Raw genomic sequence first — 26,189 nt, 5'->3', positions numbered from 1 at the left:
CGGTTTGGCTCCCACATGGAGCCCGTCCTTATCATCTCGAACATAGGGCCAAATCCCCCAAAGTGGCCCGGCCGCTTTGTAAACAAAACAAAAATAAACAACACCCCTGTGTGTGATTCCCCGTGACGGGGCATTCCGACCGATAGCCCCTTCAGGGCTTCAACAAAACCCCAAAGGGGCTTGAGGGCTCCTGACAGGTCCATAGACTCGGGGTCCCCAACGGGACTACTTTCCCATGATACTTAGCCCAATAAAGGGCATAACAACAAATGTACACTTGGGCCGGCCTAACTACGCGCTTTCAGGCCGAGACCACGATCCGGCTGCTGACCGGCCCCTCCAACCAGGAGGCCTGGTTGATGCCCCAACTAGAGGGAGCTAGCCGAGGGTGGGACCACAGTCCGACCCCGACTGAGTACTCCCGACTGAGTACTCCTGATGGAGTGCTCCCGACCTAATCCCCGACTGATGACTCGTCGTACCACTTGCACTGATCTCCCCAACCGGGGACGCCCGCCCGGAGTGGGCCCAGGGAGCAGATGGGGCGGATAATGAGGTGGTGCTAGGTCAGCTGGCCGTACGCGGAGCCGTACCATGCCACGCCCTGCGCACGTCTGCATAGTGGTGTCGTAAACCTACCCGCTATGGCGTAGTGGCCTGACGAGGAGAATAGGGACCGAGGACGAAAGCCATACCGTATCCACTGACGTGGGATTCGATAAGACTAGGCAGCGCTCGTACACTCACTCTATTATCCTCCCCCGACCTGTAAGGACCGTGCATTCTTTGGGCCTTTTACCACCTGAGGAACTCTAAAAGATATTGCACCATTCAATGAGCTTGTGTCACATTCATGGCGAATTGGAGGAACCTTATTTGATTTTTCTTGCATCTTGCTAAGAGAAGTATCTGCTTCCAAGTCCAACTTCTCTATGACTTTCTCCAAATCATCAATAAGCTCTCTTGACACTGAACACTTCAATGCAATGGTTGTAGCTTTTCAAGAGATAAGTGCAGCACGTGCTTTCAAATCTTCCTCCTCACTTCCTTGTTTGTCGATATAAAATTCCCTTTTCGCATATTTTGTCCATCTGTTTTGAATATATTCCGATGGCAAACTATACACTCCATTTATATTGAAGACTCTAGGGGCATGCTTGCACAATATACCTATACGATATGGATACCATTTTCAGCAAATTGTATAAAAATATAATGGCTCCAAACTTTTTGTACGTACCTATGGCTTCAAACTTTCTACAAGAACATGTAATGGTAGAATCTGCACTATTGAACACTACAGTTGCTCCATGATCGGATTGCATGTATGTGACAAAGAATGTCAGGTTGGTCCCTTCAGTTTGTAGCAATTTATGAGACAATGATAATTGTTTTTTAAATTCATCCTCAAACTCAGAATACATCATTCTTGTGTATGATTCCGCTGTGGTCTTCAGCATAAGTAAATCTGGGGTGTAAGTAACCGCGTCCTTTCGGCGTGAATTAAAGTCTTCATCTAACTCATTTTCATGAAGACTAACTGAAACCTTCTCACATTCTACAAGGAGTTCTGAAAGACCGAGTTTCCTACGAAATCTTTTCTTAAACACATTATTTATGCCTTCACTCCTTTGAGTCGAGGTCATATCTGCTGTAAAAGCATCACGGTACACAGCTGCCCACTTTGCCCTCAAATCATATAGGTTTCTCATCCAAGAGTTATCCTCCAGGTTATATTCAGATAACAACTCATTCCACTTCTCGATGAAGTAAGCCTCCGTTCTATCTTCATGCACACATATCTTAAAATCAGGTAGAAACTTGTTATCTGACTCGTGAATTACATGCCCGAGATATTTAGCAGCATTTAAATAAATGTGCGACAAATAAAGGCGATGGCTTGTATTTGGGAATACATAGGCAATTGCTCCAGCCATGGCCGCATCTTGATCAGTGAAAATTGTTCTTGGATGCTTGCCTGACATTGCTGTTAGGAATGTTTCAAAGAGCCAAACAAATGATTCAATAGATTCATTAAATATCAATGCAGCCCCAAATATTATCGTCTGCTTGTGATGGTTTGTTCCAAGGATTGGAGCAAAAGGCATCTCAAACTTATTATTCTGAAATATAGTGTCAAATGACACAACATCACCAAAGCATTTGTAGTCCATAATAGATTGACCATCTACCTAGAAAAAATTTTCTATCCGACCATCTTTCTCATCTACCTGAATAGCATAAAAAAATGTAGGATCCTGTAACTGTTTGTTTCTCAAGTATTGTACCAGTGTCTGTACATCATTGGCTTCTAAGTACTTTATGCGCTCACGTCCAATCTCGTTATTGCAATCCATTTTTGCAAAAGGGCACTTTGTCAGCTCCTCCGTAAAACTGCTTCATGAACTCATACATCTGGGCTGGCTTCATCTCGGCATCTCGTATCTGGCCAATTAGCATCCTATCTGCTTCAGTGACACGTTGTTGGGATCTCAGCTTGTGCGACTTATCTGGACTAGCAAGGTAATGATTATGTTCAGTTAAAATCTTTTGCACTGTCCAAATCCCCTCTCTGCTGACACTAAACTGAACACGAGCATCACAACCCGTTCTTGTAGTGTCTTTTGATGACTCAGTTTGCCGATGTCCCTGGCTACTGCAAACTATATATTTCTGAGATATACTACCATCCACTGGACGATTTGTATTGCTCTTTCTAACATTGAACCCAACCTTACTGGTATATGTGTTATACATCTCAAAGGCTTGTTCCTCTGATTCAAAATTCATTCCAACTTCAGGAGTGATCCCAACTTTATATGCCACCTGTTGTAAAATGAGATGATGAATAATTATTCAGTCATGTTATGCATGATCGTACCAAAATAGATGAGTAATAACATGCGATGTTTCTGCATTATCGTATAAATGAACATGTGATGACCCTACCTGTGATGGCTGCTCTCTGTCGACTCCATGACCACCATCAGCGATTGCATCATCCTCATGCGCATCTGAGGTTGTCTACTGTGAGCTTGTATCATGCGCTTTGTTGATTTATTTCTTCTTTGCATTGATAGTTTGGAAGGAGCTAGAGAAGGAGAACAGGGAGTTCTTTGAGACGTACAAGAAGGATCGGCCGGGAGAAGAGTCGACGCAAAAGAATCCATCTGACAAGAAGTCTTCCGCTCCCAAGAGCTCAGAGCTTCATACGACGACGGGCAGATGGAGTTCCGTTGGTGGTGCGTCACGGAACTGTCTCCGGTGGTGCGATCAGTCCTTTGGGTACTCTGCAGGCGATTCAGTAGCTCGTGTAAATCACAAATTCAGAATGAATTGCACAACACTGATGATTGCAAAGATGAATATTTTTTTAACCATAACAGAGACTTACTTTCGTTGAGCTCTCGAGGCAGGAAGCTGTTCTTGGGGTGCGTTGCTGGTCCGCCGGCCAGATGGAGGAGGTGGCGAGCCGGGCCAGATGGAGGTGGCGGCGTCGCCGATCCGCCGGCCAGATGGATGAGGTGGCAGCAGCCCGGATGCAGGCGGCGGCGGCAGTGCGTTTCCAGACGTAATGGGCAAAGACAGAGACTTGCGAGAGGGATCTGTACTGCCCCCTTCGTGATCTTTGGGCCAATCACACCACGTAGGCAAGGCACGGCAGCATGCTGCATGTATGTCCTCCGCGCGCACCACGCCTATTCCGATTCCCCGCCGAGCCATGCAGCCACGCGAGGAGCCAGGCAGCCGAGCTGCGAGGAGCCTTCCCTGACGTCCACGCGTCGACCGAGCGGATGGGTGCGCACCGGACGGGTGCGCACCGGATGCGCTTTGCATCGGGCTGCACCGAATTTTGAGCGGCGTTTTGCAGTTGCAGCAGCCAGCTTTGTGCCGCGCCGCGTCAAACACGCAAGGGGCAGTCTTCTGAAGTCTAATCAAATTATCGAAAATCTTTTTGATCAACAATTCAACATGTATAAATACAGTTCTAGTTACTTTTCGTGGAAAAAAAATAACATTAGCAAGTGTTGTGTATGATGCTATTCGTCAGATTCATCTGAATATTCCAACTCTTCATCATCTTCTTCTCCTGAATCTTCAGGGTCATCACCTTCTTGCAGTTCCTGATCATAGTCCGTTTTGCCTGCGCTGGCCTCCGCTGATGCCTTTGCCTGTTCCCTCTTGTTCTTCAGCTCCTCTATCAAGTCCTCGAGGCTGTCATCCTCCCCGGAGCCGGCGTTCTTGGCCGTCATCAGGCACTCGGCGACGTCGGCCGGCGTGATGTCCACCTCCCGCAGCAGCTCCTCGACAGCGCCGAACAGCGGGTGCACGTCGACGCCGAAGTAGTTCTTGGCCAGGGTCTTGAACGCCTCGAAGCCGCAGTAGGACATCTCGATGTGCATGTCCATCCTGCCCCGCCGGATGAGCGCCGGGTCGAGCCTGTCGGCGTAGTTGGTCGTGAAGACAACGATCCGCTCGCCGCCGCACGCCGACCACAGCCCGTCGATGAAATTGAGCAGGCCCGACAGCGTCACCCTGCTGCTCTTCTTCGGTTGGCCCTTCGTCTTCGCTTCGCGGTCGCCCGTCAGGTCCAGGGTGCAGTCGATGTCCTCGATGACGATGATGGACTTGCTGGTCGTCTGGACGAGGAGCTTGCGGAGGTCGTCGTTGGTGTGCACGATGGTGAGCTCGATGTCGTAGATGTCGTAGTTGAGGTGGTTGGCCATGGCCGCGATCATGGTGGACTTGCCGGTCCCCCGCGGGCCGTAGAGGAGGTAGCCGCGCTTCCATGGCTTGCCGGTGCGCCGGTAGAAGTCCCTGTTGTTCCGGAACGCGTCGAGGTCGTCCATGATCTTCTTCTTCTTGGCTGGCTCCATTGCCAGCGTCTCGAACGTCGTCGGGTGGTCGAAGTTGACGAAACTCCACGCGTTGTCGTCGTCGTAGTAACTGCTTGCCACGTAAAAATGAATGAATAAACAAACAAACAAACAAATAAATATATAAATAAATAAAATTCAAGAACGGCATCGGCGAGGGGGAGGGATATGATGCTACGTACGAGTACTCGGAGATTCTGTTGTTGCTGTAGAGCCGGCGGCGGCGGTTGGCGAAGAGGATCTCGCGGCCTCTCCGGCGGACGTGCGGGAGGTACTCGTCGATGACGAGCCGGCGGTGGTGTTTGTGGAACGTGAGGCGCTGGGACGGGCGCCGGCGGTTGTTCTGCTGCCCGTCCCCCTCCGACTCCTCCGACACCGACGACCACAGGAACGTGGCGCCCCGAAACTCGTCGGCGACGTCCTGGCCGTCGCGCATGCTGACGACGAGGCCGTCGCCCTCCTCGGCGCCCTCGGCTCGGAGCTCGAGGGCGTCCTGCGAGCACGCCGCCGGGCCTCTCCGAGATGTCGAGGCTGACGTAGGGGTTGACGACGGCGAGGGCCCGCCGCGCGTGGCGCCGGAGGAAGAGGTTGAAGTAGGTCTGGAACAGCCGCCGCGGCGCGTACGCCGCGAGCAGCGGCGCCAGCAGGAACCACGACGAGGCGAAGTTGGCCAGCACCCACTGCCGCACTCGCGCCATCGCGCCGGGCTTCGCCGTGACGGCCATGGCCCTTCGATCTCGAACGCGCCGGCGCTCTTGATCGAGCTCAATGCATGGGCTGGCGCGCGCGCGCGCGCGCGGAGATTTATACGGCGCGCGTCGCCCGAGTTCGTTTCGAATTCTCAAAGCCCCTGGCAAGGCAGCATACGAAAGAATCCTTGGTAGAATTTCCAAGTTCGTCTCGAATTGATGAACCCCTTGTAGGATTTCCAAGGAAGATGAAGGAATAAAAACCGAAACGTCCGTGCAAGGATCACCGCATCATGGATGGCGCCGCGATTGCAACCAGAGCGCCGCCAACCGGTGCTCGCGAGTTCGCCATTCCTCGTCTCTACGGCTCTACCTCTCGACTCCACGCCTGACTGCCGGAGCCGGCGACTGCTCGCACGGGTGCGGTTGGTCGAAGAGTTTCTACACGATGCTCTTGCAGTCTTCTCGATATCTTACTGCCCTTCTCCATGAGAACTCGAGCACTCGAAAAGAATGTATTTATTAGGAGTATAACTACTGATCATGTTTTACGCTCCTCCTCTACTTGTACTGTTGTTATTAGATGTGATGAGTTTAATGCGTGTGGGATATGTGATGATTATAGGTTGCATATAGGAGTGGCATGACTGGTAACGCCGGATCACGAACACGAAGTGTTCGATGCTCTCGTCCTTTCAAAGTCTTTGGCTGTAGACAAGCCCAAGTTCTGAGAGCAAACTACGTCAGTGCCAAAGGTAACCACCAATGCAAAACACCACATTAACACAGTTAATCAGGCGATTGATGTAACCGGTGGTCACTCTATACCGTCTCATGAAACAAAGCAACATCCCAGCTATAGACCTATAGTCTGTAGCCAGCACTGCAGAATGTGAGCAAACAGTCGCTTTAAAATCAGCATGACAGCATCCTAACAGCTCTCCATTCTTTTAACGGTGTGTGCATGAACTATGAATTCAGTCAAAGATGGTATTTGCCTATGTGCCTAGCTGCTAATCCTCTGAAAGAAATAAAGGTAGCCCATATCCTTGGGCAGGTCGACAGATGCGGCGACCTTGCTGTCGTTGAATATTGTCCACCTCCCATCCTTGAGGACATGAGCTACATAGTGCCCGCAGTGGGTGGATGTGCCCATATGGCTCACAAATGCCATCAGCTTGTATCCTGCAAACAGAACATTGTTATGGAAAGCGAATCTCAGTCACCTGATGATCAACTAAACTGCAAATACAGAAGTGAAACCTAATTTAGAGTTATACTTAAATGGGTAAGTTTGGAATCATCAAGCATGCCAATCTAGGATAGGACCTTGCTTATCCTACTTCATATCTTTGCCATTGTTTTCAAGAACGTTAGAAATAATATATATTGTTGGAAACATAGCCAATTCAGTTTTTGCATCTACTTTTCGTGATAACATGGTACCTATCAGCACGATATGCACACATTAAGAGAACCTTTCAAAACATCAACATGGCTCAAGTAATGCATCATGACAAAGGGCTGAAGGGAACAAAGGGATTAGTGAAACTTACTGCCACTTCCATCTGGTACGTAAGTGTCATCAGCATTTACATTACTAGTTGAAGAGTCAGCAGATGCTGAACTCGATGCCTCGGGGTGGCTAAAAATCCAATCGGTAGCTTTCTCGATATTACCACCCTAACACAAAACAAAACAAGATTTGTCATATTAGAACAGGGCCAACAACATTGCAAAGTTGAGAGGGAACAGTGGAAGAGGGAAATGCAATAGAAGGCAAGTGGAGGAGCAGATTGGCAACCACTAATGTCCTTAAGGTTAAGAATCTTCAGAACACTGCCTATTCAAAACAACAAATCATAAAAGAGAATCTTACAGAAGCTTTCAGGGCCTTTATGGCAACATCTTCTGGGAATCCAAAGGAAATGAGAGTTTGAACACTTGCTTCATCAACAGATTCAGAAGCACGTGAATCTTTTGATATGGGATCATTTATATCTGCATCGCAAAATGAAACTTAGATGGAGAACAGTTTCTTCTGTCACAGTTACGACTTCGAAGTACAAGTTGATTATTTCATGATGAGAAGTGGTTATGAATAAAATAATCACAGTAACAGACCAACCTGGATCGTCCATGTGTGAGAGGAGCCAATTCATTGCCTCCTCAACTCCTGTGTTTGATGTGTTAATAGCAGCTTTCTGACAGTGAAGGTAATTGAACCCCATACTTGCAAGCTGGGACACAATATCCTCACTGGCAACAGGTAGAGCAGGCTCCGCTTTGTTGTCACCAGAAGCTGAAGCAATGCAAAGTCAAAAAAGATGAGGAGAAACACATTATAGAACTAATAAATGAAATCCTAACCTCCGTCGGGTAGCAGCTCTTCCCCAGGCTGTACACCCTTGCTGCGCATATGTGAGATATCAATTGTATCTGGCACATCTATATAAACATCTGAGACAGAAATAAATGGCCATCAGCCAATACATCAAAAATAGGGAGGAATAAAAAAGATATTGCCAACTAAAATCACATTCCAACCAAGTATAACTGTTGTATGAAATAGGAAAACAATGTCATCAAACTGTTTAAGAACATCTATCCCAAAATGTGAGATTGCTAAAACATTTACTGATTCTAGTAAAATTCGGCACCAGTTGCTGAATTGAATTGTGGGTAATGTTAAGGTGGATTACTTGCTCAGAACAGCCTGAAAATATCATGTGATACTGGACATGTGCTGTACTGGAAGATCTCTATGAAACAAGACTAATGGATTTTAAAACCATTCTTTCAATCAGCAGCATGCATGCTCACGCAGACAAAGTGGGGAGTATTACCGAGTTTCTTTGGCACCCATCCTGCTTCCATTACAAACTTGCGCATATGCAGCACCAGGTAATCAGGAAAGGTGTTAAAGCCAGCAGTCCTGCACAAAATATTTCATTGTTTACATGCTATATATAAGCAGCCATCATATTGTTCTTCAGATAACACAGATTCAGCCATTACAAACAAACACAATTTGAAGTCCAAACATACCACCTATTCTACAAAATGTTCTCAATTGAGCAGAGGAATCAATTAGCATTGAAGGGGTCTCCACAATTCATGAGTAAAAATCATGGACTCAAATCCTCACATTAAGATTATTGCAAATACCAGGACTAGCTTAAAAAGTTCAGTATTGGTATACAGGTTAGAGAATTAATTTATGCTAACTAGTTTGGTTTAAGATTGTTGATGCTGAACTGCTGAAGTAGTGCATAACTACACTGCCTTTTTGCCCTAGTCAAACTGGATTCCCACTGGGCAACTTTTCATGTAAATGAGCTTTAATATAGTCACTGCTGATTGATGTCACATGGATGACTTCACTACTGAAAGGTGGTGCTTAGTTGATAAGCTAAACAAAATAAAAAATCCCTAAAAAGTTACGCAGTCATTCCAAGGCAACATGGGCATTCACCAAATATTATCCTAATATTTATTAAATAAATGAAAAAACTACGGCATTGCTAAAATAATTTACCAATTAAGTATTGCACTTTCATATGAGAATACTATGTTAAATATCCTTTAAAAAGTGTAGAGTTCAAAACGTGCATACTTTGTGGCAGTCGTCTTCGAATTTAAAGCAGTGCTGTAAAAATCAGGAATTTCCTCTGGGCCTGCAAAGTTTGCCAAGCATGCCTCCAATGGGACTCTAGGCCTCACAATTTCCTCATTAGACCTGTTATGGAAACACAGTTGTCCATAAGGCAACATTAACCAGGTACTCCATGGACTATTAACGATTGAATGACTTACACTTCTTTTCCATCCAAGTCCATTGTGACTTTCTTTTCATTAAAAGCTTCTAGCTCCTCTGCATGTCAAACAAATGTCAAGGACCTATACATTTATATGTCCCAGCAGTAAAAATGTTTAAAGCTACCTTTATTAGTTGCCTCATGCAGTGGTATGCCCAAAGAAAGAATGTAGTCCGACCGTTTGTTGTAAGAAACTTTCCCAGAAGGGCACTGGACCCTCTCCTCAATAATGAACTTGAAACCTGAACAAGGATTTAACTCATGGTTCCCAGGGTTTGCCTGCTCAACTCGGTCAATAAGGTGAAGGAAGAAGTCAAGGGCATCCTGGATGAATCGACAGATGTTAAGACTTAATACACTTATTTCATAACAATGATTATGGTTTTTTATATTAAAAAATTACAACAAGAAAAATGCTGGTTGCCATAGCTTATACTCCTGCCATTTTTAAATATATTATGTTTAGGACAAGCTAATTACTTCATTTTTTAACTAATTAGCTTGTCTTAAACATCATAGATATTCAAAAATTGGAGTCAAGGTTGAAAAGAATACTACCTGTTGCCTCATACTAGAAAATTCAGGATGGTTCGCAGCAATAACTGACTTAAACATGCGAGGACGTATCCCTTCCTGCCCCTATCAAAGTGAACACACAACATACGGGAAAATATCAGAAACAAGAAGTATGTCAGAGTTTCATTTCATCAATACCAAGGGTATTTCTGAAACACTTAAGATTTTCAGAATGAAGTGAACGGCATAGAACCAGATTGGCTTACTAAAACTCATAGGAACTTGCAATCCCATTAAACTAGAGGTGCAGCAAGCAAAGAGTACATGGTGTTTCACTATAATGAAATCGAGAAGAGATAAAAAGCCAACAATAAAAGAACATTTAAGTCAGCATTACATGTTTGTACAATCTAGAACGTAGGAGACCTGTTACTCAAAGCACTTGTTTATCCCCAATTCAAGTAAGAAACAAAACGGCATGAAGGCTGTGTAAAACCCCCTTCGTTGCACAACATCTTCCCACAGACACTCATCCCCTTGACTATTCAAGCATAACAACATTCAATTGCTAAGGATGTTCACTATAGCACAGCTAACAAAACAATCCTTTCTGTTTCTCTTGAATAACCAAATCTGACCCTAGGTACATGGATTCTACTACCACGCACAGCAGTTTTGATTTTTCCCAATCAAATCAAAGAAGTTTACAGGTGAAGGTCCATCAAATGAAGAGGAAGAACAGTACGTCGGTAGACAACAAGCAGAAGCGTGAACTGGTATTGCATAACATTAACTAGGAATGCGACAAGAAAGCAGTCTATGCCAGATGGAACCACCAAACAATCATTATTGACATACTAAAAGCACCAGGATAGAAAAGGTAACAACCGACAATTGGAAGCCATAGCAACAGATCAATACAAAATGGAACTCATACCTCCTTGGTTCGTGCAGAATATTTTCCAGAGAGCAAACCATGTCCTAGTTTTGTCCTGTACAAAAAGTAAACAAGCATATAAGAGCAAAATACAAATTGATCAGCCCTTGCATAGAAAATATAGCTAACTGATAGCTTGAATGGAAGGCAACACAATTTTTTTCCTAAAGTAAGTTAAATGCTTGGTTTCAACATTGTTAACACACAAATGTATCAGACCTCAACTACATAAACAACAATATTATCGTGCGCGCCACACACACACACACACACAAACAAGGCCATATGACCTGCACTTCAGCTAGTGTAAACTTACATCTGCATGTTTAGGTCCACAGTTGGATCAGCAGGTGCAGTTGCAAATGCAGCTTTCAAACTCTGCTTCTCGAAGTATCTGAAATGAACGTCACTCAGTGTAACAGAGAAAAAAAAGGACAAATGTAACAATTGGATGAAAAATGATTGTGAAAAAGTAAAACTAACCTCGATATGAAAGGATGGGTTGAAAACATGACTTGCATTATTGAAGCCATATAGCAACTGTAAAGAGAGGTATTAGTTTATTACAAGAAATTATGAAAGCAGAAGACAATATCATGAAGTCAAACCACCTTACCTGTTCCCTAGGTTTGCAAGACCAGTATAGCCAGGTCCAAATAGAAGTTCAGCATCTTTTCCACTTTCTTGTATTCTATTCCAGTCATAATTTGTGTTGGCATCAAGTTCTCTCTCGGCAGTAGTCATCTCAGTCTGCAAAAACAACAAGACACATAAATTTGCTGCTTAAAATATGGACACAAAAAAAGAACAGAATATTGCATCACCATTGCTAGCATTTTTCGTTTCTAATTCCTGTCAAATATCACATCCAATGAGATAGTTGTTTACAAATAATTCCTAGGGCAACAGAATCTACTCATAATATTTTTTTTGTTCAAGAAGGGTTCAAGCATGAAAGCAACCTTGGTATCAAGCGGTCAACAAGTTGACGAGCAATAATGCGTAGCTCAAATGTTATCTTATCTTGGAGGGTAGTCTACAATTTGAGTGCTATAGCATATCTTAGTCACTATGATAATTCCAGGTCTGATTCTTTCACAATTTTTTTACCAACAAAAGGCTCTATTAAACAAAGCTAAATTATCTTATATAGTGACACAAAAATCAAATATCGTTGCTCACCTTTTGAAGTGAAGAAAAATCGATACCGAAATGTGACAAGTGCTGAGCTAATAGTGGATCTTCAACACTATCATCTTCCGGGTATGAGAAAACGTCTGAGCTGTCGCAGAAAATATGGCATCAACAGGTATTTAACAATAAAAACCACCTCTGTGAACTGCATAGATTAATGAAATAGATCGATGTGTTTAAGAAAGGCAGGTTAATGTGCTCTCAGAGATTGTGTGCCAACAGTGTTTGCAAAATTACTTTTCTCCAGACAATATTTTTTAAAATTTTCAAGCCTCTGAAAACAATTTTGGACATTGGTTTTATCATTACATTTATGCATAACAAGTAAACGTTGTGTTAATTTACCCCCATTCAAGGTCATATGATCCAAGAAGATTTTCAGAAGTGCATTAAGCCATTAGTTGCTGAGAAATAAAAATGCTGGCTATTTGATTCCAGATCAAAAGCTCTGTAACTAGAGTTAGTAGTAACTTGCGAACACTAAGCGGCCATTTACCAATATCTAATTATTGAATCCTGATGGGATAAATAGCACATCCAACTGGTGACTGATAGCAACATGTATGTTCAGTAAATAAATGGAAATAGGAAGGCTAATTATAAAAATAAAAAATATATTAAAAAATCATCTCAATGCAGTTCTGCTATGTATCATGAAGACAGAATCCCATTTTCTAAATTTTAATGCTAAAAACAAGAAAGTCCAAAGTGCAAAGGTTCAGGTGTACAATTACCTGCGGCTTCCAAATCAGCAGTTATTGTTCCAAGCTTTACTGCAAGAGGGTATTTAGTCTGTTCGTAATGTTCAATTGCATGATTATTCCCACCGCTTCCATCCCAAAGCTTTCTCCCACAAAGGATCATACCATCAGTTAAATTCAACCAGAGGTTCTCAGTTTTATCGCATTTGCTACACTTCCATCCAGTAGGAGGCACAATAACACCATTGTCTAGCTGCTGCAGATCCATAGCATATTTACTAATGTTCTTCTTATCAGCAACCCAAGCAGCTAGTTGTTGTTTTCTATCAGCACTCTCAGCAAGGATAACCTTATCAACTGCAAGCCTAACCTGCAGGGTGTAGTATACATGCTAAATTAAAATGCATACAATAGATTTAGCCTTCAACTTACATCAAGGGTAAAAAGTACCTTCTCTGGCAAGTCAACTGAAGGGAATGGAAGAGAGATAAAATCAGGTAAGATGATGATTTCAAAATGCTCATCATATTCAGGTTCTTGATCACCAAAGCCTCCTTCAACACCTGTCAATTGCAGAAAAACTAATTAATGGAGATCATAACTTCTTAAGTATATAACAGAAATGCCTAGACCAACGTCCTAATATTTGTAAGTCTGCAAACACAGGAATACACTGTACAGTTCTAACAAGTGTCTACCTCAAGTATGAAAATTCAGATATATAAACAACTCTTACTGCAAATTTAGCATTATACTATAAATACTAATCATAAATTATATGACAAAACCAACAGCAGCCCACATAACCACTGTAAATTTGAATCCATACCGCAGTCTTAATTTTCTAGATAATACCAAACAACATAGCGCAATACCACAACCTTGCTATGCTACAGCATTCCTAGAGAGTACTACACCACTACAGTACAGAGGCTTCATCAACAAACAGAAAAGCAAATATATCATAGCATTCCTAGAGTATTTTGGTGACACTGCCACACAATTTACATATTTCGTGTGAATCTGAATCCAGATAGCAGATACAATAAACTCCATTCTGTCCATCACAATTCAATCAATAATCATGATAAACAAGACCGAAAAGAAACAATGACATCACCTGAACCTAAACGCACGATTCACTTAGGCTGCAAACACTTCGCGCTGGAACTTAAAGCATAAGTATTCAGCACGATCAGCATAAGTCTGAACTTTTGGCTTCAGTCAAGCTACGCAGAATGGCTTATGTCCAAGTAAGAAGAACACATACCTATCGCGAGGAGTGTGGGCTTCTTAAGCGGGCGATCCGCCTCGTCGGGCTCCGGCTTCCGGCGCTGCACGATGTGGAGGTACACGGGGTTCCCGGTCTTCTCGAAGTTCCACTCCACATGCTCCCTCCCGAACCCCAGGAACGAGCTCATGTCCACGTACAGGCCCCCCTCCGACCTCTGCACACAGCGCCGAACCGCGTCAAACCCTAGCCGTAGCAAATCGAGGCGAAGAGGGGGAGGAGCACAGGGGGGCAGGCGGTAGTTACCGGGGTGTCGAAGGAGACGCAGCACTCGTCCTTGTGGATGCGGTTGGTGGGCTCCGGGATGCGGACCTTGTGGAGGTGCGAGCGGAGGAGATCCATGGCCGCGGGCGGCGGCGAGCGGCGCCGGCGGAGGGTCGCGTCTAGGGTTTTGGGGTTGGAGACGGCGAGAGAGATGAGAGGGAGGAAGAATGGGTGATTAGTTGAGGGGGGAGAGAGTTAAGTAGGAAGCTTGGTGGGGTAAACCAAACCCAAGCGTTCGGCCGGCCTCCATAAGTTCTTTAAGAATTTTTTTTGGCCAAAATACATTTGAACCCTTTTCTTTCTTAGAACACTGCAGTTCTCTTGGATTCATGCGAGGACATATTTTCTCCGTGTGGAATTCTACATTTGGCCCTCAATCTGATCACGGGACTCCTTTTTGCAACACATGATACACAAACCAGAGCATAGCCTTTTCGAACCTTGTGAGATTGGTGGGGAGAAGTTTTATCGTACTTTCAAATACCAAGAGGGAGAAAACAGAGACCAACTATTCGAATTATCGCAAGAATTTTGTAAATACAATTTTACAATTTCCATAATATCGATGAAATTTCCATGTCCTTAGAAACTTCCTACAGGCCCAAATTCTTCACATGCAAAAACTCCTACAAACCAACCTGTACTGTGCAAACTCATGCAAGAATGCTTCCCCTCATCGAAGTCCCTTTGTTAAAGAAGACCAAATGTACTGATCTTACCTCGAAAAAATTTGCAGATGGTGATGATTAGATGCAAACATTGCAAACAAGCCCACCATAAAACTTGCACGATGGGAGCCATAGCTGTTCAACCTGGCGCTGATGGGAATGCAGGGTGCCCGTCTGATAGAGATCCAACGCTAACGATCACCGCAGGATGAAGTTAGGATACTTGCCAAGAGCTGAGATCCATCACCCAAGACCACATCCACATCCATCGCAACCCGAGGATGCCAAATCTTCCCCCCGAAACCGAGAGGAATCAGAACTTCACCCGATCAATTCTACTTTGGGATCCACTACACATCATGCGAACTGGAATCGGATGCCGGAACCTGAGTACGTTAGGCATCACGAGCAACGATTCCTTTCTTGCAAGTTGGGGCGCCAATCTGTACCTTTTCCTAGCCATGAAGCATCCATAGTCTAGATGCAGCACTATATCACAGCGCAAAACGCATTTGCAGAGATGCAGCGGGGAGCACTGGGAATTCAGAACCTGGCCATTTCAGAAATCAGAGTGCAAGTATCAACAAGATAGTTGACAGGCACCAATACTAGATTACTCGATATACCTCCGGCTCAGGTTCTAGTTTTCTATACAAAAGCTAGTGCTAAACCACTTCTTCAGGGTTTACTGCATGCTACTTCCACGGCCATATGTTCAGCCACGCAGTTCAGTAGTCTCCAACTGCAACATATCAGCAGCACAGCTGAGCAGCAGGCAGCTAATGGTGTGACAAAAGGGGCGGCCATCAATAGTTAACATCTATGGCGCGGCATGACGAAGGTGACCTAATCTCCACAGCTTGACATACTTGTCATGGCCTGTGGAAGCCACCAGGCCGGAGCTCGATGAGGCCACGGCTGAGATGAGGCTGTCGTGCGCTGCAATGGTCATGCTCCGGTTCTCGGCCATGTCCCACAGCTCCAGAGACTGCAACATTCAGCACAGCCCACAGGTAAGCATGAAAGACATTTCAAAGACGAACAGCAGCTGCAATCATCATGGAATTGTGCTAAAACAATCTTAACTCGTGTATATCAGAGATACTTCATTGTTGCAATTGTTCATAGCATTGTCCTACTAGGCTGCTACTCGTGGATATTAGTGAAACTTCAGACTTCAAACAGTATCACTTGTGTTAAAAGATATGCTCTGCTAAAAGCCTAAAACTGAAGTGGCAGCAATTGTGTAATCTGTAAAGGAATTGAATAGTGGAAGGTCAATGTATGAAGTTGAAACCCCCATCTAACCACAGGCAACCTAGGTCCATGTAATTGTGAGTAAAAGCCATACAAGGTAAAGTTACTTGCCTGGTAACAGCCAATGACAAGCAAGGATGGATATGTAGGGTGGAAAGCACATGAACTGAACTTTCTCCCGCTGCAGTTAAGCTCATTCACACAGCTCTCCTCGTTCAATGACCACATCTTCACCATGTCTTCACTGACAGACACGATATATCCTCCAGTGGGATCCCAGCACAAGGAATCAACGTGGTTAGTGTGGCTCTGCAATTTCCAAGAAATGGGACTATCAGAGCTGCTTTTAAGTGATCTCTTATCAATAACAGGGGAGCTATAGTGATAAATATAGAAATGAATGCTGACTATATCTATCAGATTTTTGTAGATAAAGGAAGCTTTATTCCAATATGGAATGAGGTACCGGCCACTGTATTAAGCAGGTGCACACAATTAGCAAGGTGTGACTTGCAAATGTATTCAAGTTATCAGCAAACTGTTAAGAGTCACCTCAGTCACTTACAAACCTCAAATCTCCTCACACAAGCTTGTGTCTCCACATCCAGAATAGAGACCATATTATCTGAAGCTGTTGCAAGATATCCTCCATAACGTGGTTGGAATCTCAGCTGGGTCGAACCTCCCTGCATAGGCATCGAACACAGAAAAATCTTATTGTTACAATAGCATCAGCTCACTTCGTGTTCGGGGAAAAGGAAAATGAAAAACTCAGGAGACAGTCCTGTCACATCAGAGACAAGCTGGTGATTGTGCCTGGTGACAACTCACTTTCTTTTACACACTATCAAGGTATCTACCATATATTATCCATGCTTGCTACCAATTAAACAAGTTGATATGATATGAAATGTCAGATGTACTAAACAGTTTGCTACTCAGCATGCAAGTTAGACATAAGTCTGTGTTTGCGGCAAGAAGAAAATTACAGGCTGACAATATACTAAATATGCAAAGTTGAGAAACCTTGAAAATTCGGACGTTGTTTCCATGCTTGATATTCCAGAATCTTATCTCATTGTCCCCATCACAAGAACAAATGAGGTCATCCTTGTTTGGGTGGAAATCAAGCGACATAACAGATGCCGAGTGCCCAGTGAATGTACGAATTGAATAATCCTGCTGCAAAATTAATTCCAATGAATAACTATAAGATCAAACTGAAAAGTAGTAAAATACAAACACATTTTGCTGCATATCACCTATTGACTCCACTTCATATTAAGGAAACGATGCTATGGACCTTTACAGGATACAACTGCAAACAGTGGTCGCTTACTGCTTTCTTTTCAGCTTCACACCAATAATTAAATACACAAAGTAGTTCAAGTAGGAAAGGGCATTGTAAGACAACCACCTTAGTTTTCAAAATAAAAATAAGCAATGAAGTATCATCATTGAATGTTACTTGGCATAGCTATTCAGCACAACATAGCTGCACAATGCATGACAGAGAATGTGATCAACAGGAGAAAATTATCACGTGTCAAGCATAAACTGTACAGAATGAAAAACGTAGAGCTAGAAATAAACTTACAGGGACATGCATAAGTTCAGTAAATTGTGTAACTAAACATGGTGAAATGTACATAACTTGACATATGGACACGATCAGAGCAAAAGGTAGGAAGCATGGATTGTATACTTACATTATCGGCATCCCAGACCCTCACGGTTTTATCAAATGAAGAGGTGGCAAGGTGTGGAGTGCTCGGGCTGAAGCGCACATCAGTTATTAGCAGAGAATGCTCCTCCAATATTGATTTTTGCTTCAAAGTTTCAGCATTCCACAGGAATACCTGCATTGCGAATTACAAATGGTATTAAGTACTCCCTCCGTCCCAATTTACAGGTCGTTTTGGCTTTTCTAGGTGCATAATTTTAGCTATGCACCTAGATATATGCTTATGTCTAGATACATAGTAAATACTATGAATCTAGAAAAGCCAAAACAACCTCTAATTTGAAACGGAGGGAGTAGCTACATATTTCAGAGCAAATAACAATTTTGAACATAAAGTTCCATGACTGTATCAACTCCACTGAAATCAGATGGAAAACTACTCACTACGCTCCCAAGGTCATAAGCTTGTATTTTTTTGCTATATCAATAGAAACGCACACATTGAGTGTTGTTCGTTCAAAAAAAAAACTCCACTGAATAGCTTAGCAAGCACAGCGACACATGCTTTTACCTTCTTATCTTGACCTCCAGTAGCGAGTAGTTTTCCATCTGATGAGAAGTGGCAACATAGAACACTGCTTGTGCTTGCTTGAGCTGAAGACATCTCTCGGAGGATATATCCTGAATCAACATGCAAGAGGAAATAAAAGCAGTAATTTGCAAAAAAGAAATTTGACTAAACAATATAGGGTTAATCTGATGCATTGAACCCACATATCACATATAGTACTAGCCATTTGTGACAGACCAAGGACAAAATGACCCAAATCCCTAGGATGTCCTCAGAGGCTATACATCAATTTGTAAGAATGGGGGTCTTTCTGTGTACTTGTGTAGGTCCAGTGCCACCAGTTCTTTTTATAGAACTTAACAGTAACTGAACTTTAAGTATATGGATTAAACAGATAGGATATGCCACAAACCTTTTGCAGAATTGATACAGTGGCTGCCAGCAGATCTTAGATCCATGTCATCATGTGATAAGATCGGTTCTACATTATTGTCTTCCATGGAGTCATCCTCCACATAGTGATCCATATCAACCTAGAATTAAGGAATATCATAAATAAAATAATAAAAAATCCAACAAAACAGCAGACTTTATAGGCTGCCCCACAAATCTATGTACAACTGCCTCACCAAAGAGTGTACCCTAGCATACAGCAACTTACAAGTGAGTTAGCTGGTGATGCTGTTGGCACCAGGGGCTCGGAACCATAAACAATTAAAGCCTTAGATAAGCTCGCATTGTGAAGCAGCGGTGGGGTTGATATGGTATCTCCTGGAGAATGTGCGGAAGGAGTTGAGGGCGTTGAACTGGGGGAAGCACCAGCAGTATTCGTAGTACCAGAGCTATTAGCCGGACCAGACGATGAGATAGGCTGTTTGCGCTTTCGCCCTTTTTGATTCTTAGAAACCTGTGAGACATAAACCATCGGAAAATATGGATTCTATTATTTTGACAGAAATTAAATTAAGGGAAAAAACAAATGAGGGGTGATCTTGGAGAGAGAGAGAGACCTGGTCATGTCCATGGAAAGCCACGGTTACAATTCCAGCACCCATTTTTTCCAGCTCGCCTGCATGATAATTTGAGCTTTGTTGTTGCTGATTCAGCAATGGATGTTGGAGGAGCTGTTGCTGACTGCTACTTTGTTGTTGCTGCTGCAGAGCTGCTATCTTCTACACAAGATAGACGATGTAGTAAGGTTTAACTGAAAATATAAAGGGTTTATTCCCAAATGGTAGTTTTGGGATACATCTGTATTGTACGCACATACACTAGCAGCCAGATCACCAAGTGATCATAACAATATCAGTACATTTGATTTTGACACTACATGTACAATTAGTTAATCAACGACAACGATGATCAATAGCCCATTCCTTTTCATGATTTAACATTTATTTGGCAACAAGAAAATGATTTTGTTAGATAATGGAAAAAAACCGGCTTCAAACCTCTCAAAAGAGAGGCATCAGACCGCCAAAATTACAAGCATACTCAAAGTTTAACAAGAAAATGATACTGCAGAGTAAATCTATCAACTGGGAATTGGATATCAGTTGGTATTCATGGAAGTCCCTGACAATGTCATGACTTGATAAACCTTAACACAATCGGAATCTGGTACAGACAACATAGCAACTTGACAAACGCAAGTCCCAGATAACCATTGCCTAGCTATGCACATCAAAGTGGTTGCACTCAAGTGGAATTTTTATAAAATTCTGTGACTGATGAATGATAAGAATTTGTCACATATTGGTTTTTATAGGATTAATCCTTCCTTCGCATCAGAATTCAATATCAGTACATCTGATTTTGACACTACATCTGTATAAATGATAAGAATTTGTCACATGTTGGTTTTTATAGGATCAACAAGGATTAATCCTTCCTTCGCATCAGAATTCAAAACAACCGTGATCTAAGACCTCAGAATCAGGTAATCAAGAGTAGGATTGCATATGTACCATTTAATTCAGTTTACTTAAGCAAGTCAATTACTGCTCAGTCATTCAGAATTCATATTATGTTATGTGGACAACGATACGCATTAAAAAGGACACATCGGTTGAAACCAATATCTTGAAAATCTTGATAGTTTGAGGACAGAAGAATCAACATGAAACAAGAAGATAATTAATAATGTAGACCTTAAAGAGATATCCATATTTTTAAGTTCATATTTGATTTGTATCAAAACAAACGAGAAAGTGGAATCCTTCGCATTCATAAGTGTTAACAAGGAAAGGTCAAAAGTCACCACCACAATGTATCTCTTTTTGGTACTCCTACCAAATATTGAATTTACCCTTTAAATTTTAGAAGTGGTGTAATACATTCTAAACTACATACTCATTTTTCTTTTGGGAAACTTTTTTTTGTTTTTTTGAGAAATTGGGAAACTTAATGTTGATTCAGGGGCACAAACTAAAAAAAATTGATTCCAAAAGATGTTAATAAACACAACATACTGATAACTGAAGCATACATAGAACTAAGAAAAAACTACCTTCATCAGCATATCTGTCTCTGTGCGCTGCATAGGTAAGCACAGGTTCTGCAATGACTGACCAACACTGGGAATAATTTCAGTGAATGCATTTGATTGGCCATCTCTCCCAGGAACCAAGTTTCGGCTGCTAAAAAGCATCCGAAGTCGTCTATTCTCCATCTCTACAGGTGAAGCAGTCATATTTTGTTGTGCTTGAAGTAGAACTTGCTGCTGCTGAGGAGTGAGAAACTGGAGCTGGTGTTGTAATGGTTGGGGAGAGTGCATATAAGATTTGTGCTGGAGAAACCCAGATCGAAGCTGTTCTAAACCCTGAATAGTTATGATCAGAAGGACACAAGTCATAAGAGCACGACAATGTGCAACAGACAAACTTGGTTCCAATTTATAACTAGATTGCTAGTGACTGGAAAAGGTGAAGAACTAACTGTGAGAGGCCACCCTTTCAAGGTCAAATTGTTCCCCGCCTGATTAGAGCCTGCCAAGCATGGAAGTAAAGATGGAAATGTATGTTATAAACAGGACGTTGAAGCCTTTAAAATCTCCATTAAAGCTAAGGCAAACTTAGTGGAATTTTAACTAAATACGGTGAATGGAAAATCTCATAAGATTGTATTTTGAATTGTACATTAGAATGGCTTTAGTTGTGAAAAAACATCAGTGTAATAACAGAAGCATCAAATAACAACTGAGTTCGATGTCAAACACCTGGTACTCCGAATGGTGACCCATCTGCACCTGCTCTCAGATTTAAAGCTACATTTGTTTCTGCCTTCATATCCTGATACAATCTCCACTCATCAATTACAGATACTGACAAATATAAGGATATATAATATCTGAATACAAATTATCAACCTGTGTTGATCCCAGAAGCGGTTGACTCCTGGCTTGAGCTTGCTGCAATGAACCGGACAGACCACCAGTCGATCTATGGAAGATTTGCCTAATAACAGAATAAAACGAGCAAATCAACCTTGAGAAAGGCTTGCACTAGATATCTCCTACCATGTAAATGCAATGCTACAGAATAAAAACAAGTAAACGGTACCCTGAAGCTAGAGCTGATCTTGCAGGTGACTTGAGCATTGAAGTTGGGTTTGCTTCCAGCAATGGACCAGTTCTTTCTGCGAGCCTTTGCTGCATTACAAATTAACACATAGCAATCTATATTGAGTGTACATCAAGTATTGAAGCAGCAGTTGATACTGCAATTTAGAAAATTACCTTCATTGAAGCCTCATCTGAAACGTCCCTCTGAGCAGTAATTTTTGTTCTATCCTCATATAGCTTTGCAGATAAACCACTTGCCGCTGCAGCATTTTGTCGTGCTGGTGGATCAGCAGCAACCGTACCATTCTGGGCACTTGTGCTAAAATCAGTGTTTTCACTACGCTGCTGTTGCTTCTGCTGGCGCTGTTGCAGCTGCGGGTGCTGCTGTTGCTGCTGCTCTTGCGAATGTTGTTGCTGCTGTTGCACATGCCTCTGGAGCAAGAGTTGCTGCACCTCAACCTGCTGCTGGGATTGTTGTTGCTGATCCCGTGCTTTAATCGACTGTGCGGGCATAAATTTATGTGCCATCATATTAGGGAGAACAAGAGTACAGGACAATGAACCAGGCAAAATAAATCGCAGTTACTGCACATTCATCGCAGAAGATCTCTAGCAATGACACGTAGTTCGAGATAAATAACCAGCACAAAATAAACTAGTATGAGCTAGTAGCTACATGGCGTGAACAGGACCAACAGGCACTTGGGACATTGATTACTATTTTTCAATCAACTGCGAAGAAAATAAGAGCTAGCTTGGACCAATAACCTTTGACCAACAATTACTCTATTAATACATAATCTTTGTGACGCAAAATTGACGTTATTAAATTCATATTTAAAAATACTAACTTATGGTTACAATTTTGTATCACATAAAGGAACTATTGATGGAGTAATTGGTGGTCAAAGCCTTGAGTGAGTTAAATGCATGTGCTATAGTAACCTCAAGTTACTATATCAAGAAAAGAACCTCAAGGTAAGCAGCAGCAGAATCAGAATGCTTCTCATTCGTCCTTGCAATGAAGATGTCCCAGAAAACTGACCACCACTCGAAGAGAAAGCCACCTGGGGCATCGATCGCTATGCAAAGTAAAAAGAGGCAATGGCAATTAAGTACAAGGAATGAAATTGTGTTTTTCAAAATGCAAAAAGAATCGTACTTGCATTTGTTCAATCATACACAACAGCAAGGCTTATTGTTCACTTCTATATGCTCCTCTATGACTAAGTAGTAATTTTGTTTTCTTTCTTGTGTTAGTCAAAGATAAACATGAATCTAAACTTAGTGTTTGGCTTCAAATTAATGTTTCAAGGAATTAAATTCCAGTTCTTCATGAAGGAAGATAAGAGTTCAGAATCTAAAAATGTGCCATCATTATAACCCGATCACAGCACATGATATTGTAGCACTCACCTACAGGATCTGAAGGCACGTTGCTTTCGGCTTGGAATGCCTTCGCCGTGTTCTGCATGTTCCTCTTCAACAGGTAATCATAAATGTAGGAATCTAACCTGCTTCTCCAACAACGAGCAGTAGTCAAAGATAACAGGAAACTGAAGTTGCTAGTATGCAGGAGCCCAGACAAAAAATGACCTGCAGAAATCGTCTTCAGAAATACTCGCGCGGCAGAGAAAACCCCAACGAACAAGTAGGACAAGAAAACCAAACTTTCCACGAGAAAGAAGAGAAATAAATTCTAAATAAATAGTCACAGTAGCATTGTATGGTACTACCGAACGAAACATTGCCTTGTAAAGGGAAATGCGACAAAAGAATCAGAGGAAGAGGGGAAAAAAGCTTAAGTTTTGCAAAGGAGGCGAGAAAATGGAGTGGAAAAGCAGAAATTCATGAGAAAATAAACTGAATACCAAGCATCTGCACCCATCACTAATCCTACAAAGCGAGACGAAGGGCACGATTCATAATAAAAATCAGAAAGTAAAGAGAAGGAACAAAACGATCCAGAAACCTAACTGGAACAGAAAAGTAGAAAACCATCAGGAAAAAAAAGCTGAAATGAAGTAGGGGATTTCAAGCACCATGAAAGACAACCCAAAACATACAAAGGCTGAAGGTGTGCACTGATCAAAGCAGTCCGATCATGGAGATTAACTATGTAACAGATTGAGCGGAGGAAGAAAACTCACATCTTGTCTGCCTCCCACACATTCTGCGCCATGGCTGCTGCTAACTCCTCGCAGCCACACTACACACGAGAAATCAAGAAGGGAACACCTCCTCAGCAACTAGAGCAAAAAGAATGGCGCAAGAATAAGGAAAGATTTGACCGCTCACATTCCGCTCCAAATCCAATATTGATGCCGCTTTGCAAAGCCAAAACGCGCTGGAAAAGAAATCTTCGGTTGCAGAGGAGAGTAGGTGCTGGTTTAATTTTTTTTTTAAAAAAAAACAGAAGAGGTGACTGGCCAGATGGTACTGAGAAGAACGAGGAAAAGAAAGGGATGAAACAGGTGAGGAGGAAGAAGGGTTTTAAAGCTCAGATGAGGCCAGAAAACCCCAAAAGGCCAATGCTGCAGTTCATTTACTGTTTAGTCCTTCAGTTCTCCTGGGCTTTTCTCGTTCTTTCCCCTGAACTTTAGTTACCATTTTGCCCCTGCCCCTGCACCGTTTCCTTTTCTTGATCGTAATTTGGTTTCAGACTTTGAGCAGCAAGAACAACAGCTAGTTCCATCCTGCTCGAGCCCCTGGTGCCCACACCTTTCTGCTCGCACATTTTGCACGGCCTACGGCCATGCATCCCCGCAGCCGCGGGCGCAGGCACACCCTCCTCACTTGCTGTTCCTGAGTCCTGCCTCACCGCCACGATGCAGCCACCTCTTCTATCCAACCCATCGCACCAGGACGGCATTGCCGCGTCGCACTCTTGCGGGCAGGGGCGCAGGGTGGCCTGGACCTTTGCCGGCGAGCTTCCTCCAGTCGAGGTCGAAGAAAGTGCCTCCAGTCGAGGTCGAAGAAAGTGGTGCCGAGTGCGGTGCGTCTGGGCGTTGGCCATCTGGCACGGTCAAGTTCGGTCGAGCTGCCGGAGATGTGTGTGGTGCGGTCCAATCAGCACAAGGGGATAAAGTGGGCAGGGGTAAAATGGGAAGTTCGTCTGGAGGAGAACAGCGGGGAGCTGAGATGTTGGATGCATGAGCAATGTCATTTGTCAAGAAATTAAACGAAACTAGTACGTGCGATTCTTTCCAATGCAATGCAATGAAGTGGCATAAATTAAACTTTTGATCAGCTGATTGCTTGATGGGCAATGTAGTTGTTATTGTGTTTTTGACGTTATAAAAAGACGATTGAATGGTATTCCCTGGTATTCCCTTCGTTCCAAATTATAATTTATTTTAACTTTTCTAGATGCATAGATATTTATATGCACATCTAAGTGCATAAAAAAATTTATAAATAAAAAAAAGTTAAAATGAACTATCATTCGAGACGGAGGGAATTGATTTGGGACGGAGGGAGTACTCCGCAATTGAGCAAGCATGCCATGGCAGAACTCATCCAAACTGTAGCTAATTTAACATTGAAAAACTAGCGTTTATTTGTTAGAAAAACTAAATGAAAATTCGAGTTGAAGAGCATCCAAACGTACAAGTATTGTTAGAGTGGACAACGACGTCTCCCACCACGGATCAACGGAGGCCGATCGTTGAAGGAAATTGAGTACGCGAGCATCATATAAAAACGACGGCAGCAAACCCCTGAGTACGCGAGCATCATATAAAAACGACGGCAGCAAAGGGTTTATTCGTGAAATGAGTTCTGCTCCATGACTCACGAGCAGCAGGAATTAACTGATCTGCTTGGATACCTGGGCCAGCGAGAGAGCAAATGACAAATGAGCAATTGCGCTCCCTTCCCTACGGGGTTCCAGAGTCTAGGACTCCAGACCAGACATGTGCCATTACTCTGCTGCCCTCTCCTCGCGCCCCCTCTGGCCTTGACGCTCTTGTCAACTTGCCTGAGACCTGCGTTGCCTCCTCCTCTACCTCTGCCTCTTCCATATTGGCATTGGCACGGAGGGGGCGTTTCGTCCTTCAGGTCCCAAGGTCCTGAGGTCCAGTGCAGTGGCGGTCCATGGCCATTGTGGTGGCCTCGTCCTTCACCTCCGGGCATGCAGGCAGCGCCTCGCACGCAACGAC

At 43.1% G+C, this 26,189-nt stretch overlaps 2 protein-coding genes and 2 pseudogenes across 5 annotated transcripts; all 4 read right to left on the bottom strand.

Annotated features, from left to right (window-relative positions):
- Positions 1 to 482: 482 nt before the first annotated feature.
- On the bottom strand, positions 483 to 3,014 carry LOC140222778 (protein FAR1-RELATED SEQUENCE 5-like; annotated as a pseudogene).
- A 918-nt stretch (positions 3,015 to 3,932) lies between these two features.
- On the bottom strand, positions 3,933 to 5,800 carry LOC117858906 (AAA-ATPase At3g28610-like; annotated as a pseudogene).
- A 546-nt stretch (positions 5,801 to 6,346) lies between these two features.
- LOC117856764 (ubiquitin carboxyl-terminal hydrolase 14) lies at positions 6,347 to 14,468 on the bottom strand. The gene is made up of 19 exons (XM_034739153.2): positions 14,270 to 14,468; positions 14,003 to 14,180; positions 13,183 to 13,295; positions 12,766 to 13,102; positions 12,020 to 12,114; positions 11,454 to 11,587; positions 11,321 to 11,377; positions 11,154 to 11,231; positions 10,838 to 10,892; positions 9,943 to 10,023; positions 9,510 to 9,708; positions 9,383 to 9,440; positions 9,183 to 9,305; positions 8,413 to 8,501; positions 7,937 to 8,026; positions 7,695 to 7,868; positions 7,446 to 7,567; positions 7,123 to 7,249; positions 6,347 to 6,751 (listed from the first exon to the last, which is right to left on the bottom strand). The coding sequence occupies exons 1-19, from the start codon at positions 14,363 to 14,365 to the stop codon at positions 6,573 to 6,575; spliced, it is 2,385 nt and encodes a 794-aa protein (XP_034595044.1). The 5' UTR covers positions 14,366 to 14,468; the 3' UTR covers positions 6,347 to 6,572.
- Positions 14,469 to 15,491: 1,023 nt separating this feature from the next.
- LOC117856763 (transcriptional corepressor LEUNIG) lies at positions 15,492 to 24,819 on the bottom strand. 4 transcript variants are annotated; one of them, XM_072293612.1, is made up of 19 exons: positions 24,328 to 24,818; positions 24,180 to 24,238; positions 23,446 to 23,543; positions 23,002 to 23,111; positions 22,204 to 22,530; positions 22,028 to 22,116; positions 21,835 to 21,922; positions 21,685 to 21,757; positions 21,405 to 21,454; positions 20,977 to 21,288; positions 19,478 to 19,639; positions 19,129 to 19,374; positions 18,880 to 19,000; positions 18,468 to 18,577; positions 17,922 to 18,071; positions 17,239 to 17,391; positions 16,782 to 16,898; positions 16,324 to 16,521; positions 15,492 to 15,943 (listed from the first exon to the last, which is right to left on the bottom strand). In XM_072293612.1, the coding sequence occupies exons 2-19, from the start codon at positions 24,209 to 24,211 to the stop codon at positions 15,776 to 15,778; spliced, it is 2,604 nt and encodes an 867-aa protein (XP_072149713.1). In that variant the 5' UTR covers positions 24,212 to 24,238; positions 24,328 to 24,818; the 3' UTR covers positions 15,492 to 15,775. The 4 variants fall into 4 exon arrangements, with proteins under 4 accessions (XP_072149713.1, XP_072149712.1, XP_034595042.1 ...); XM_072293611.1 differs by having other exon boundaries at positions 17,239 to 17,394; positions 19,478 to 19,636; positions 24,328 to 24,817; XM_034739151.2 differs by having other exon boundaries at positions 17,239 to 17,394; positions 24,328 to 24,815.
- Positions 24,820 to 26,189: the final 1,370 nt, after the last annotated feature.

The sequence above is a fragment of the Setaria viridis genome, chromosome 5 (genome assembly GCF_005286985.2).
Source record: "Setaria viridis chromosome 5, Setaria_viridis_v4.0, whole genome shotgun sequence".
NCBI lineage: Eukaryota > Viridiplantae > Streptophyta > Magnoliopsida > Poales > Poaceae > Setaria > Setaria viridis.
This window is presented reverse-complemented; position numbering and strand designations above follow the sequence as displayed.